The 16747-nt window shown below is 29.4% G+C and overlaps 1 protein-coding gene across 3 annotated transcripts in view; it reads left to right on the top strand.

Moving 5' to 3' along the window:
* The window catches only part of LOC129960139 (serine/threonine-protein kinase WNK1-like), a 177632-nt gene that overhangs the window by 124403 nt on the left and 36482 nt on the right, over nucleotides 1-16747 (top strand). For all 3 annotated transcript variants that reach the window (XM_056073316.1, XM_056073315.1, XM_056073314.1), the window contains exons 15-16: nucleotides 13077-13166; nucleotides 15758-15909. In XM_056073316.1, coding sequence (XP_055929291.1) covers nucleotides 13077-13166; nucleotides 15758-15909 — 242 coding nt within the window. The remainder of the gene's footprint in view (nucleotides 1-13076; nucleotides 13167-15757; nucleotides 15910-16747) is intronic.

Raw genomic sequence — 16747 nt, 5'->3', positions numbered from 1 at the left:
GCACTTTTTCCAAATTTGGATTGATCCCTCCATGCATGGTTGTTGCTACGCTGTTTCCTAATATGTGCCTCTGCCCATTTGAATATGCTGTGAATTAATTTAAAAAAACAATTGTGTTTTTGAAAGTGAAATCAGCACTCGGATTGAAATATATTTAATCTGCTTAAGTCAGATGATGAACAATTAATTTTTTTGTATCCTAATGCTGAGAATCAAAATGAGAAAGGAAATGAGTTTCTAATTATAATTTTCCAATATTTTAAAATATATGCAGAGCTTAAGATTTAATTGTTATAAGATCTAATAATATTAATTCATTTACTTTTTAACTACGCAATTCAAAAATTTTGGCGAATAAGTGTAGGAACTGATATTTTTGAACAGGATTAAAAAATATTTAATGAGTTTTGTATAGTTTTTATTAAAAAAGTATCGTGACAAGATTGCTTTTTTGAAGAAAAGCAAAAAAGTATATAGGTAGCTTCTTTACGCTATAAAAAACATCAAAAAATAAACAAATCGTGTAATAAAAATCGTTTAATAAAACTAAGTTAAAAATTATTTTATAGTGGTAGTATATTTTTATAAAGTTGTATGTAGGGTATAATATACAAAATGAACAAAAGGGTTAATTCATCACTATAGTAAAATTGAAATTTACATTTATTTGCCAATCCACTTGATCAAAAGCTGTTTTCCGAAGAAGCGCTGGAGACGGTCGTGTCTTTCCCCAAAACGAGGAGGTGGCCTCAAAATCTATTTGACACATACTATATGAATGCTAAGCCGATGACAAGCTTTCTATATTAACGCTTCGTTCACGGAAAGTTTTCTTCGCTTATATTTTTTTTACAGAAAAGAATGAATGAATGCAAACAGCCAAATGAAACGTAGGAGAAATAAACGCCAACAAAAACATAAAGAGAAGATATCAAATCAATAAATAATTTCAATAGCAGTGATATTCAGGAAGTTTCTAAGATATGAAAAACGATTTTAATAATTCAACATTATCGTTTAAATAAAAGCATAAAAAGAATTGCTGTTAGTTTCTTCTTTATTCAATGAAAATGTTGAATTTTGAATAGGGTCATTTACACTACATTTCTGGTGTTCGCAGTGCTATGTTGCTATATTGACGGTATTCTTTTTCTTCCCCCTCCAAAAGTGCCATCGCCGTTCAAACCGAATACTTTCATTTTTAATAATTTATGATTATTATTGAAAACAAAATATTAAATTGACAAGAATAATTTAGAAACATTTTTCTAAATTAGTGAAAATTTGTATATTCAATTAATTACAAATTGTAATTAAATTTGCAAATGAAAATTTTTTATTGCATTTTTTTACGTTTTTCCAAATTGAAGTCTGGCAGAAATCCTTGTCAATTTGTAATGTAATTGGAGAGGGATAGTCTTTTTTAAAAACTGAAACGTACCAAGAACGATTTCAGAATAGTCTGAACCAACCTCATTTAAATGAATTGTCGCTTTTAGTTTTTGAAAATGACATGGTACACATTAGATTATGAAATGACATTAGAATGACATTAGATTATGAAAAAAATTATAAACAAATTCCCCAGTAAAAAGTAAAAAAGTTGTATATTGATATACATTCAAATATTAATATATATTTCTATCTTTGCAAAATCTTATTCTCATTTTTTTTGTTCTCATTTCTTTTATTCTTATTTCAATTTTGAAGTTATTTAATGTGTATATTTGTGCCTCCGCAAAAAAAAAAAAAAAAAAAAAAAAAAATTTCTATCTTAGTCGTCGAAAAATGTTCATTTAATTTTACTTTTTTATAAAAAAAAAGTAGTTAATAGACTAAATTTATTGTATCAATATATTTTGTGGTGTATTTCTGTTTAAATATATTACACTGGAACTTACTGTTTAATTTTACAATTAATATTACACAATATAACAAATTATGTTGCATCATTAATTAAGGTAAAAATGAAATTCCTATTACGAGCTATCGAAAGAGGCAACGTAATTGTTCTTTTAATAGAAAAGGAGGGTGTTGTTCTGATCTACCTGATTCTTGAACCAGATGCTTATCTTTTGAGATTTGGAATAGCCGTAATGTGAAGTCCTACCCTAAAATATTTTTTTAAACCTATTGGGATTTAAAGCATTAGTAGATTTTTGATTAGGCCGCTGTTCTAGGTACAGATACGTCAGCTAGCCGATGTTATTTGTGAGATGCTATTTGCCTGTTTACCAAATCAATGTGCAAAAAAATACAAATGATATGAATGACAAGTGTAAATCGTCAGGTTCCTCTGTTTCTTTGCATTAACTTTATCAATACAGTATTCACTGGCATCGAACGACTTTTTAAATAAAATTATTTTCACATGTGGATGCCACATAATCAGTCATAATGAATAAAATCATCATATGCATTTCCACAAAGATAATAAATTTAAAATAAATTTTAACCTTTTGATTAAGTTAATAAAGTGATGTGATGTGTAACTAAATCGACTAATTTATTAATGATGGATCACTGCCTAGGATCCGATACTAATTGAAAAACAAGGAGGAGGTTTTCATAAAAAAAAAAAGATGTTTCAATTTCACCTTCAATATTTATTATAGGATATTATTACAGGACCCATAAAATTTTACCACATGATTTTCCTCGCGTTTTTGACTGCCTTGTGCCCGGAACGCATGTTTGCGAATATGACAAACTGGAAAATGTAAATGGTGTCATGTGATCAGTACACCAAAATTATAATTTAAAAAAAATTGTTCGAAATTTGCCCGTTTTCAAGCCCATTAGCATGCGAGCTTGAAAACTCGGAAAAGTTTCGATTTAATAAATGTTTAAAAATTGCTCTGTGATTTTATTCCTTTTTTTAAAATTTGAGCGAAATTTTCCCACTTAATTACATATTATACGGAAAGGAATATACGGCAAAAATTTCAAATCAATATTTACAGTTTAAAAAAAAATAATTCAGATGATTGAAGGGAAAAAAGGCGAGAATTCGTTGTAGAAAAATGACTACACATTCTTTAATATTAAAATTCACGGAGTGAAAAAAAAAAATACTATTATTGTGATTTTGTAATTTTAAATGTATGATCATTATTTAGATGAATATAATGAAAACGCACTTTCCAATATTCTAAGCTATAGCTATGCGCTAATACGTTTGAGAACTCAGTATTTTAATATTTTTCGAAAAACAACTGATTAAGAGTACTTATCCCCCTCCCAAATCTAACGTATAGAAACCATTTGGAATTGCACAACAATTTTAGAATATGGTTTTTTCCTCCGAACAGGTAGAGAAACGCTTATAGACTTCTGCTGACGGATCTTTCTTTGAATAATAATGCAGACTAAAATTTTTGCTGTATACTTTTGCATAATAACATATAAAAGTGGAATAAAGTTTATAACTAATAAAGTATGTTCTCCATGCAAATGAGACGAAATAAACTATATAGATGCGTTAAATAGCAATGTTAGAATTGCCTTCATTAGAATTTCGTTTTTATTAGAAAATAAAATCAAGTATATAGTTAAAGATTAATCCACGTTATTATCAGCTTGTCTTTAATAGATTCTATCCTTTGGGTGTATCAAAATAATTCGGTGCCTCTAGCTCAGTGGTTCTTAACCTTTTTAAGCTGCGACCCAAATTTGAGAAATATTTGAGAAAAAGTCAAAATTTTTTCATTGCTTTATTTTAGATCGTATTTTTAAAAAATCTTCAATCCTACGATGATGATTTTTTTTTAACTTACAATTTTTTTTTTTAATAATAAAGATAAACAAAAGTATTTTTCGATCCAAGGAAAATTTAATTAATAATCAAGTGTTTTTAATAATTTTTATTGACCAAATTAAAATAGACTTCTGTCCGTAATGATAATACTCTTTGAACAACTTTGCCCCGGGACAGCCATCTAACTTCAGAATAATATAATAAATGTTCGTATTCTGCACCAAATTCGAAACACAGTTCGCGGAAAATTCTGCAGTTAAGAGCTCTTGATTTGATAAAATTGACTACCGCAACATTTTCATCCAAAACGATACATAATTCGGGTGATAATTTTTTTTGAAGCAAGATTTTGTCTATGTAACAAACAATGAATCGATATAATTTGTGGATTCATTTGTGGATTCAATGCTTCCTTGTATTCACGTTTTGCCATTATTAGGGTGATTACAATTTTTTTACAATTAATTACAATTCTTTACAATTACAATTTAGCAACAAGTTTTTGACAGAGAGCTTACTGAGTCTGCGTGCATGGAAAGCAATGGCATGCGTGTATTACCAACACCTCCTATACTCTGTTTCACCCCAACTTGGCAGTATTGTAAAAGGCAGAAAATGTGACGCTCCGCGCTGGGAAAGAGTTCCCCATCCATTTTCACTTTAAAACAACTAAAATGCGCTGAAATTTATCAAATTATATCATAAATTACAGATATCGTTTTTTTTAGTCGTCATTTCTAAAATGTCTGAAATTTGGTGTATTACTAACTTTTTTGGTTTGACTCAGCGCGACCCAAGAAATATGCTTCGCGACCCAATTTTGGTTCACGACCCATAGGTTAAGAACCGCTGCTCTAGCTTCATACTATCAAAATCTGCCCCTGAACTTAATTTAAAAAGTGATATTCTTAATCCTTTTTGAAATGTGGCTAAATTATTATTTTAATAAATATGCATGGTCATTCTTTGGCCCATATTTAATCAACTTTTAAATATATTTAAAAGTATATTTCACTACAATATTTTCATTGTTGTGAGTGAAATCGAAATAATTCTCATTGTTTCATCAAATGTTTGATTGTGCGAATTTCTTCCATTGTTAACTGTTGAAGAAGTATCCATTTTAATATCTTTGTAATTTACAGCACAGATTTAAAAAAAGTGAAGTTACAATACCACTAAATTTAGAAATGAACCAAACATAATAACACTATGAAGTCATGGAACTGGTCTCTATTAAAAATGTCCCTATGTAAAATGAACAGAACTTATTAAGACTAATATTGCTTTAATGTCTGACTATTTAATGGAACTATGGATATGAAGTTTTATCTAAATGCTCCGATTCTGGCTCAGTAGCTAATTTCTGAACCGTTAGATAAATGCGTATTCTTCTAACGAGAAAAATGCTTTTGATAAAATGAAGAATTATAATTTATATTATTTGTGTGAATAAATCTATTTTTGTAAAGAAATTCTGAATGCTTAATTTTTTCTGGAATTTCTTTGCCCTATTAGTCATATTGTTGATTACTAATTTTTTAAAAAAAAATTCCAAATTCTGCAACTGAACAAACTAGCGAAAATATGAAAATCATCTATTTTATAACTTTTCAGTGGCTGCCTTAAGGAACATCCACTAGTCACTACCTAAATGTTCTTCAAGGTATTCATTGAGGAGTATAAATTAATGAATTTCAAAGTTTCATAACATGGCTAGTTTCAGGTGTAGAATAATGTAACTGTTTTTTCTTATAAATGTTAGTGTACCTAGAAAATTTTACCAAATATGACTTATAGAACATTGGAACAATATAAAAACTCAGGCTTAATTTTTTTTCAGCGACATATTTAGCTACTAAAGCTGTATTCATTATAATTGTTGATGTCGTTTAAAGCATTTCTCCTGATGGAAGTAAACGCCTAACTTTACGGTTTAGAAATTACCTTTTGGGTTCCAGTTAAGTTGAAAGGCCCTGTATGTAAGGTTATCCATTATATATTGTATTTTATTAGAAAGAACCAAGAATGTTTTTAAGATTTTAGCGTAGAATTTTTTATTATTTAAAGTATACTAACTTTCGTAAATGCATAATTGTTTTTACTGGATTTTAGTTAACTTCCTTAAGTTAGGGTGTAATTCATTACAGTCATTTTGTATTTTTCTCATCATAATTTTGTGGAATGCATTTTTTTAATTTCCTTTCTGATCTTGTTTTAAATATGTGAAATATCTGATCATCTTGTAATTTTCTATGGGAGGGGGAATTGATTGTTTTGTATTTAATTAATAAACAACTCAGCGGGACTTCAGGGGAATTCGAATCCCAGGAACCCGAAATTTCAAATAATCCTAATATATTTTTTCTAAAAGAAGTTCTGCAAAATTTTTATTAAAAGATGAATAATAATAATAATAATAATTTTGAATTTGAAGCGAAGCTAACTTTTATTTCCAATTAAAAAAAACATTTCATTTAATATTTAAGAATGAGTAGAACTCCTTTATTAATAAAAAATAAAAAAAATGATTACCTTCTTTTGAATAAGCGACTAAATCTGCTTTATGATTCAACGATGCCCCAGCGCCATATAAACAACATGTCGGTCAATATAGCAGCAGTGTGATGTTCTACATAGTGAAGTGCCAGTTTAAGTGAACAACATCTGCTTATGATCCAAAATTTATCGAGACTTCTTCATTTTCTGAAGAAGTCTCGACAAATCTTGGATCATTCATTCTTCTCTTCATTCTCTGAAGAATCTTTCTGAGGGCTGTTGACAAGAATCTATCTAGGAATCTTTATCAGTTCAATCGTTTTGAATGATAGAACTAAATAATTCCACTTGGCTACAATATACAATGGTCTGAGAGAGTGGATAATCGAAACTCAATTTTTCTTACTACGACTGTAGAAAAATAATTCATTTTGCAGAAACGGGACCTAAGTAATTCTAATGTGTCTTAAAGTCTGCCGGTTACAGATAGTACATTTTCTTACTAGGGGTTATTCTCATGTTTGCTGTAAATCTTTAAATATTCATACAGATGTTTCAGAGTCATGCCTAATGTTTTTGAAGTATGTGGGTATCAAGTAGAAATGCGCGCTCTCGGTTTGAACTTCGAAAATTGTATAAAAATTATCGCGATTTTGATGCCAACTTGTGCAAATTCTTACAACCTTTAGCTCACATATAAATCAACTGGGTTTCTAAAGTTATGTAATTTGTGCCAGTGATTCCTTCGTCCAGTGAATATCGCGCAAAGCGATTTCTGAAGCTAACAGAAAGTCCGGTGATTGTGTAAAGGACTGCACAGGCATTTCCATATATATTTTTGCTTAATTTGAATGTTATGTCCTGACGCATATTGCCCTCAAAACATGAAATATGTAAATAGTTTCTTTGATGAGGAATTACTAAAATTTGACGACACATCTTCTGTACATCAAATGTAAATGCTAACTTATGCTTATTGAAATATTAATTCAGAAATACCTTTGCCCACATCATCTTTTGACAAAACATCATTGATTTAAACTCCATTTGAACTGTGCGGAGAGAGTTCGCATTAAAGATAACTCTCAAGGGGGGGGGGTAGTTGTGGACCTTGATTTGTAAAATTCATGATGAGTAAATAATTATCACTGGGGTATTTCATCCTTATCGACATTTTCCATGTGATCTAGATTTTCATACTCCTCCATGAGTTCAGAATGAAGGTCCCCCCCCCATATAAGGATTTTTTCAAATCACTTAATTAAACTATCCAATCATTTTTACGGTATTTGTTTTGACTCACCCAAATAGGGAACCTCTTTCATTTCCATTTCTATTCTTCCATATGCCTATTCTTTATTGTTTTTTTTCGTTTTCTTAATATGTTCCTGACAAAATGCTACTCCTTCACTTATAAATTATTTTCAGCTTTTGTTTAATTCTAAAATTGCTGTATTAAATCATTACTCGGTTTATTTTGCGTAACAAAAGTGCAAAATTTATGATTGAAACCTCCTTCAATGATAGAGCTGGTAACACATTCTGAATTCCGAAGTATGAATTTATCTGTAATACGTTTGCCCGCTTCTATGATATTAAAGGGGGAAAAAAAAAAAAAAAAGGAAGCCGAAAACAACATATATATTTTATTTAATTGATCTGAACTTAGATTCGCCAATTAGTATCAGAAGGAAGATTTTCAAGGTTATTATGGTGAGAAGGAATAAAATATGAGATTTTCGGAATGACTAATAATTCTATTTGTCTATAGTAAGCTTCATTTCCGTTCGAAATCTGAGCGAACACTGCAGAATAAATATGAGTATTATGACCATTAATCCCACTAATAGATGCGGTATTAATTTTATTCTTTTTCAAATCTAAGCTCTTTGTTAACTCGGATGATACAAAACTGTTTTCACTTCCAGAATTGTACAAACCTTTAACTAGTATCCTTAAGTTTGAAGCATTCTTAATATAAACAATTACAGTTTTAAAAAAAGCGGATGGTTTATTATTTTTTTCTTCTTAAATTCAGTTTCCTTTTTATTGATATGGTGTCACGCTGGGTGCAATGACATTGCGATTTTCATTTTGTTGATTCGAATCTGATAACTTAGCTTCCTATTGATTTATGTATTTAATTCATGAGTTTTAATTAATATATGAAATGCTATTATGTGATAACATACACTGTCAGCATTTTCTATTTTAAGATGAACGATTAGTTCAATATTTTTAATTATTGTCAATCTCGATAAAGGATCTAATTTTTAGAAGGTTCCACACTTAAATATGAGATATTGTTGAGGATTTTTGCAAACATTACATATATTTTTAAAATCATTAAAAATATATAATTGTCATCTGCTGTTCGTATCTCAACGAGGTTTCGGTTTCGATGTTATATTAGCTTGATTGTCTTTTGTAATATTGTTATTGAGAGGGGTATATAAGAATTAGCGGTAAAGAAGTAAAATTGTTCACAAGTATACTGTAAGCCGCCCAGAACCAGAATCGAATAGTTATGACACAGAGGATGCATGTGGAGGAGTTTTTACGTAGAATTATTGACCATCTGGAATGTGGACATTCTGAGATGGAAGCATCTGAGAAACTTGGAATCGCCCAAAGTGTCGTCTCTAGGCTTTGGTAACGATTCCAAGTTGATGAAAGTGTCAGTAGGTATTACAGTAAAGGTCGCCTCCGAGTTACAACGCCAATTGACAAAGGGCATTTGGCAGAAACTAACAAAAGAAGCAGGCGGAGCACAGCATCAAACCTGTCTCGTCAGTTATCTTCAGCCTTGGATACGGCAGTTTCAAGGCAAACCATGTACAGACGTTTGGGACGTGTTGATCTATATACTCACAGGCTGTCAGATGTGTTGTGTTCACGGCAACTCACTGTCGTCAACGGTTAGCCTGGAGTAGAGAACATATAATTTGGACATCAGCATAGTGGGCATGTATGATGTTCCGACAATTTTAGGTTTAGCTTGCTGTCTGATTGACGTCGGACGTTCATATGGAAAATGCCAGTTACCCGTTACCACCAAAAGAACATCATGGAACAGCACCATTACTGTGGTTCTGTATTGCTCGTTTAGCATCGAATTATATAGTGGGATCTAGAACATATCTGTATGTTAAAATCGGAATGGTAACAGACCAGAGTTATCGAGTTTATTTTATTTCTGAACCTTTATTTGCCGTAGCTGGCATTATCCTTAATTTATGGACATGAGTGTAAATAATGAATTATGTGAATCATGTTCATGTAATGTAACAATATCTGCAGTCGCACCGCGAAATGTCGATTTGAAATAAAATAATTTTTGGCCTTCATCAATTTATGATTTGAATTAATTATATTTTCAAAATGGCAGTCATGATATTGGCCAGAAAAAAACTTAGGTAGACAAAATCTCTGATATTCTTATGTCAACACTTCAGGTTTCGGAGGATATTTCAAAATTATTTCTATTTTTATTTGTATACATAGTTGTTTTATTATTTGAGACTAGAATTTTTTTCAGTCCTACTTCTAATATTTTCTCTTCTAGCTCAATCACTGAGCTTTCCGTAGCTTCCAAATCATATTTATCAATTTCGAAATATTGATTTTTTTATTTTACTGAATTTCAACTTAATCTTCGCAAGTTCTTCAATTTTGTTTCGCTCAGACTTAGATTGTCGCTTTCTTCTGATGCTGAAAAAACTGCGAGTTTTGTTATAGAAATATTGAAAGATTCTCTTTTGTGGTTAATGACTACTATTTTATCTTTTGTAACAATGGTGAAATGAATGGTTCAATTCTGGGTAAAAAGACCAAATTATATTTGCGTTTTATAGTTAGTAGAAGACAGTGGACTGTATTAACTATGAAAAAAAGTTGTGTGCAAATATACATAATTGGTAGAATTGTTGGCTGCCTGATATCAGAACTCATTTTTCATACTAGAGTTGGAAAATGGGATTAATACATAAGTAATATATATACTGGTGATAAGAAGCTATAATGCTTACACACCTACACCAAACAAGAGTTTTTTTTTAATGAAATGGTACTTACACTGAGAGAGGAGCAAGAAGGAGTGTCACTAAAAAAAGTTGTTCTAACTTAAAAAGAGCAAAAATAGACAAGTGGTGAGAAATGCATTCAGTTAAAGTATTAACTTTTGTTCATTTATCTTTTAACTTTGATATGGAATAAATACACCAAATCATTTTTCTAAGTAATCCATGGAGTGTGAAATGCAGTTTAAATCTTCTAAACTTTTTGTTCTGTTATTTCAAAATATGAAGCAAGTGCTGCAATATTTGCTGAATATTTTCATACTGACCAATCATTTACTCGTCTTTGAGATATGAATACTGTCTCTGCAAATGATTGTCTTAAACACACTTTAGAGGGGAAAAAAAATTTCAATAAATTTAAGACAAATGAGAATTTAGATTACATTTATGAGCAAATTGGAATTGATAGTTACAAAGGTTTTATAGTCTAATTAATAGTTGTAAAAAATAACTATGTTAAGTATAGTTACGCTTTAATTTTTTATTTCATAATAAAAATAAAATAGTTGTGTGCGTATATATATATAATATATATATATAATATACACTCACACACACACATATATATATATGTTTTCACTTGCAGTTTTTTTTAGTGATTTATCTAACATATAAATGTTGGCTAACTGTGTGCATGTATAATAAACTTGCTTTCATTTTTGAAATTTTTTGTTAATTTATATCATGGGTGTCAATTATTTATTTTGTTGACAAATAATTTGATGTTATATTGATTAGTTAATGCATATCAGTGTTAATTATAAGTTTCGATTTAAAATTTCCTTTATTTAAATTACTTGTGTAGATAACCTGTTCTTAGTGTGATGTTCTTTCTGAATAAAACTTGTTATCAAAAATGTTATTACTATTTTATAATTTTTATGTCTATAACTTTTTAATTGATATAATAACTTCAAATTATGTTTTAATAAAGAAAATAAGTCCCTTGAGTGCATATGTTTTTCCTAGAATAAATGGAATATTTGTTTTTCAGTTTAGTATTTATTATAAATGGCTCATCCTTTATACTGTAAATCACGAGAATTTCATCAAAACATTTATATTAAGATATAAAAATTGATTTTATTATTTATTTGCTGAAAATTTTGATTAAATTCTAAAATAAAAGGATATATTCAAAGATGCGAAGCAATTTATGCAGTGTTTTAGAACAATTGTTTTACTATGTACTTAGTTTAATTTCGAATTTTTCTGCAGTTTCCCAAATAAATTTAGGAGTTAATTATGTCGTTCCAGTTTACAGTCAGTCACCAAATGTTTTCGAAATTGTTTTACGTTTGTATGCAAATTTACTAGAATGCTTAATTATTAACATATAACTGGGATGTCTTCAAATAGTTAATCACTTTCTATAATTATTTTGCTGTTTATTCCTTTCATTATGAAGTCATTTTAATGACAGTGTGTATGAAGAGGGGAGTTGTTCAGTTTTAATTGTGATAACGGTTTAACTTTTCAGTTTAAATCATGCAAAATTATCACATCTTTTTTGAATTTAATTTTTAAAATATTAAGAGAACTAAGGGCAAACGACATTCTGTCAAACACACTGGTCGTTGGAAAAGGTTGATAACCATGACTCATCATGTTTGTTGTTGTGAAATCCCACACATGCTGCTTCCTGGATTTATCTGGCAGGTTAGTGTTGCTGCTCAGCTCTGCTTCTTCTGTAACGCTGCCTGTATTAGCTTGCTTTTATAGCTGCAAGTGCATGAACCTGGGTGGCTGAATGATATGCTGGAATTTTAAAAGTCGTATTAGAGCCTATATAATTTTTCAAGGGAAGATTTGTAAAAAAATTTTCTCTCTTGTGTTTAAGAAATGCATCATCTGATCAAGAAAAATGATTCTTCAAATTCAGATATTCAAAGTAATATGGAGATTTTTTCTTCTTGTATTAAACCTAGAAATTCGGTGTTATCAGTTTTTTCCCCTTAAATAGTTTTCAAAAATGTGTTGATAGCTTCATCATTGTGTTTGTAATTCAGGTTCTTGTTTAATACATATGCATTGAATTTCTTGCTTAATCATATTTTAAATCAAAGGTAATATGGAGAACCAAACATACCACAGTTATTCATTTTTAATTTGTGTTAATAATTAATTGATGTTAATTGTTACAAATACTATTACTGGGAAGCTGTTTCTGATGTAGTTGCTATGGAATTTAATTTACTTTTATCTGTTTAGTATAAATTTTAACTACTTAAATACACATTTGATGTTGAAACTTAAATTAGAGTGGTATAACTTGAGCTCCTTATTCTGCTCAGTGATTTAGAATCTTGCAACAACCATATTAAATTTGGAAACTGCTCACTCATTCTTCATTTTTATTTTTAAGATGATATAGAAGGAGTTTTGTTTTTGTTCTCGATTTGGATTCATGTTGTCTTGTTTAATAAGATTTGTTTGTTATTTCATTAAATGTACCACATGTATTTCATTAAAGTGACCACTTTTAAGATTGCCCCTCAGATTTATGAAGTGCATTGAAAGAATATATGCGAAGTGTATTTTTAATAGTATTGGACTATTATATGAAAATTGCATAACAAAGGTGTAAACTTCAGCTTTATTAGATGCACTTGCTTCTGAAAAATGCTACCACTTTTTTTTATATTATATCTGAATTTAAGAAAACTTTTATTTTTTGTCAACTTTGTTACCATATGTAATGTATAAAAATAATTTTGCATACATTTCTTTTATTGATCCAGGCTGTACAGTCTGCTTCAGAAGCAAAAGGGAATGAAACACAGCAGAAAGTAGATTCTGCACCCCTTAGTAAGCAGCCTGCTAAAGTACAGGTAATTTTCTTCTAACTGTTGCTCTTGTTTCCTACCTCACTCTATTATTTTTTTTTTCTTAAAGATGATCTTCAATATCAGTGTTAAAAAAAATATCTGGTGCTTTTAAAGCTTTCATGATTCACAAAACTCATGTTTCAGACACATCTTTAATGTTAAAATGCTCATTCCAAAAAGATAAATTCTTGTAAAGATCATTCGATGTAATTAAAATTTTTAAGTATGAGTAAGTTGAAGAATAATTTCCTTCAAAGTTTTCATTTTTTAAATGTAAACTTTTGATTGATATTTTAGTATCGTCTGAAATTTTCCTTCAGTGATGCAAAAGTGAAATTTTCCTACTCGATAACCATTTAAAGACATAACTGTCATATCCTTTTCTTCTCCAAGAATAAAGTGAAGCAAAATGGATATAATTTATATGTCTCTAGTAATTTGAATGCTAAAAAAATACTGATATGACCAGTGCGGAAATCGACCTTTGAACCCTTTCATTTGCATTCTGATTAAATATCATTACTCATTTATTTGTTGATGGCTAGAAAGCTTTATTAGACATTACTATGTTCCTAATTAAAGGTGCACTAAAAAATCGACTAAAAAGAATTTTTTTATAACATGCAGATTTGCTTTAAATCAATCGCATTGAATACATATGCACATAAAAAGTAAAATCACCATGAATTCTCGCGAAGATAATATAGTTGGTTTTTCAAAGGTGCAAAAATTAACTTTTTCTTACCCATTTAGAAATATATGACAAACTTGATATACTAAACATACACATTATTTTGTATCTGTATTTTAAGATCAATGAATCTTCTTAACTCTTAGAAGTTTAGTGTGCGTATAATGAAGCACAGACACAAGGCCAAATTCTTTGAATTGGGCGTCGCCACTGGCCCACGCATTTTCAACAGTTAAGTCTAGCTTTACAAGTTAAAAAAAATATATAAAATCATAATTTTATTGTAATAAATTTGATATAATTCACAAATCTCAGAATCACTTACATTCATAGTTTTACATATTTCATTTTTCATTTAGGTATCTCTGTTTCTTAGTCATAGTTAACGAAATGAAACTGAATGCTACCCCAAAACATACCACAAATTTCTACAAAACATATCCAGAAATATATCGCTGTCACTCCCTGCAATAGTAAACTGGGTGCGCTTTCTCGTTTTCAATTAACGAAAAATGCTATGCAATAAACAAGAACGCCAGTTTGTTTACAACAACAGATCTATCAAATCCTGAAGAATAGGATAAAAATTGTTGCCGGTACATGAAGTTCAAATGTCGTATGACTCGATTATTGTGAAAACCGCTGACGTTTAGCGCCATAGGAGCTATGCATTTAAAAATACAAAGAGATTGTTCCGTTTCCAGATTACGCTTACGCAACGCTGGACCCACCATGTTAATCGGAGTGGAAGCGACGTTGTGCTGATAATAGAATCATTGCTATGCGTCTACGGGACGTTGATCGCTAACGAGTTAAAAATCTGAACGAAATATTTTATTCTGTTAAATGTAAAGATGAAGGTAGAAGTAAAATACCCAAACTTCTTTGTAAGAAGGCTCTTGATCAATAATTCTTTAATAACCGAATGACAAAAGTTCAAAACAGTTCTTTCATCAGTAAGATGATTTCGTTATGTGAATAGAATATAATGCTAGTGGAATCTTTTTTAGTTCATATTTTCGCTATAGTTCTTATACTAGAAAAAAATGTCTGAAGTTTTATCTAATGAGAGAGAAAGTATAATTTTTGTTAATCTTTTATCGTTAAGATTTGCAGTGCAGTGCAGTGCAGTGCGAACCATCTTTACCCATGAAATTATTTTCTGATATATATTAACAAAGGATGTAAACAGAAATTTTTCTAAATATTAATCTGTAAGAGATCTAACTTTTTTTTGTGAATAGTATGGAGTGCACAGAAGGATAATTAGCTTTTCGATAGCACAGATGAAAAAATCAGCCTGGCATTCTATCACCATTCATGAAATAACAAGTGCCCATGATGTCCCTTTTGGCAATAATCGTTTTGTTGGCAGTAATCATACCCGAGTAATCAAACTCTTGTTTTGATACAAAATCAGCGAAGCATTAGAAAAGTTGCACGTTGCTTGCATACAAACTTTTCTAATACAGTTTCATTGCGTTGAACAGAATTATTTAATTATTCTGAATATTGCTGGATAAATATTAATTGATGTATTCTGTTGAGATGTATACTGTTTCTTTCCTGTTGCTCCTTCCTTCTAAGAATATTTTTTCTTTTTCTCTCCATTTATATTATACTGTGCTTTTTTGTTTATTTTTACTGATATCTTTTTTAGCAATGCAATCTTTGAAAAAATTGCTTTATTTAAATTTATTATTTATTTTTCAATAAAATCAGTAAAATTGTTATTTATAATAAGATTAAGAGGTAGTTTTCTATTTGCAGTTGTCTCTCGCATTACAATTTATTGTAAATTTAAATTATTTGTTTTGATATAAATATAAAAATATACCAATTATTATTATTTTATATAATATACTTATATTAATAATAAATTAAATATGATATGATTTTGCAGACGAATACTGCTGCAGGGTCACCAGAAGTTTCTATAGCTTCATCAGATGGTTTTTCATCTCAAAAAACTGATTTACAACAATCTGAAAATCAAAGTGTGCTTTCTGGAGGTCAAGGCATTATAGATCAAGCCAAAAGAATTCAGGATTTTAGGTGTGCTTTACTTAACTTTTGTTTGACATAATATGTATAGTTTAAGTTTTACTTTAGTAAGCTCAGAGATTTTGTTTGATAAGTAACTTTCCATAGGTATTTGAGGGCCTTTTTTCCATATTTTATAACATTGAGTTTAACGGTGCATATTTTTCTATTCCGTATAATCTTATGAAAATGTATCAATCAGGGGCATCAAATTTTAGATTTAGTTTTTCTGTTTAGCTGCATTTTTTATGCAGATTTTTAATAGAACAATCTCCCTAAAGAAATTTTAAAAATCAAATTTAATGGATAATAAAAAGGCTTCTGATTATCAATGATAAAGTACAAAAAAATCAAGCAAAAGGAAATGCAAATTTTAAGTTTTATGAATTATTACTTTAAAACGTTTTTATTTAGCCGCCTGATGCTACCACCTATTGGATTTTGTTTAATAGAATCATGATATAATTAATCAAAAAGGAATAAACTACTCTGTTTATTTTAAGTGTTTAAGATTGGAAAAAATCTAATTATGGAATTCATATACATAAATTAAATATATAATAATTTATATTAAATGAAAAAATATTGAAATATCGTGAAACATCTTCTCTTGATACTGACTTGAAATGATAACAGACAAACTAAGATCATTATAACGTTATTTTGAAATGTCATTAATTTAATGCCATTTAATTATTTCACGGCCTTTTTCGTTAAAATTAAAGTGTAATTAAGGCTATTTTGTATTATCCCATGCATGCTACTTTCTTTTTTTCTGAAAATAGTCGTCAGCATTTCTGATTCTAGTAAATGATAAAATTTTCGGCTCATAAATTTTACCTAAACTGTA

This window comes from Argiope bruennichi, chromosome X2, assembly GCF_947563725.1.
Source record: "Argiope bruennichi chromosome X2, qqArgBrue1.1, whole genome shotgun sequence".
In the NCBI taxonomy this organism is placed as follows: domain Eukaryota; kingdom Metazoa; phylum Arthropoda; class Arachnida; order Araneae; family Araneidae; genus Argiope; species Argiope bruennichi.
Note: the sequence above shows the minus strand (reverse complement) of the source record. Positions and strands in the feature narration are given on the sequence as shown.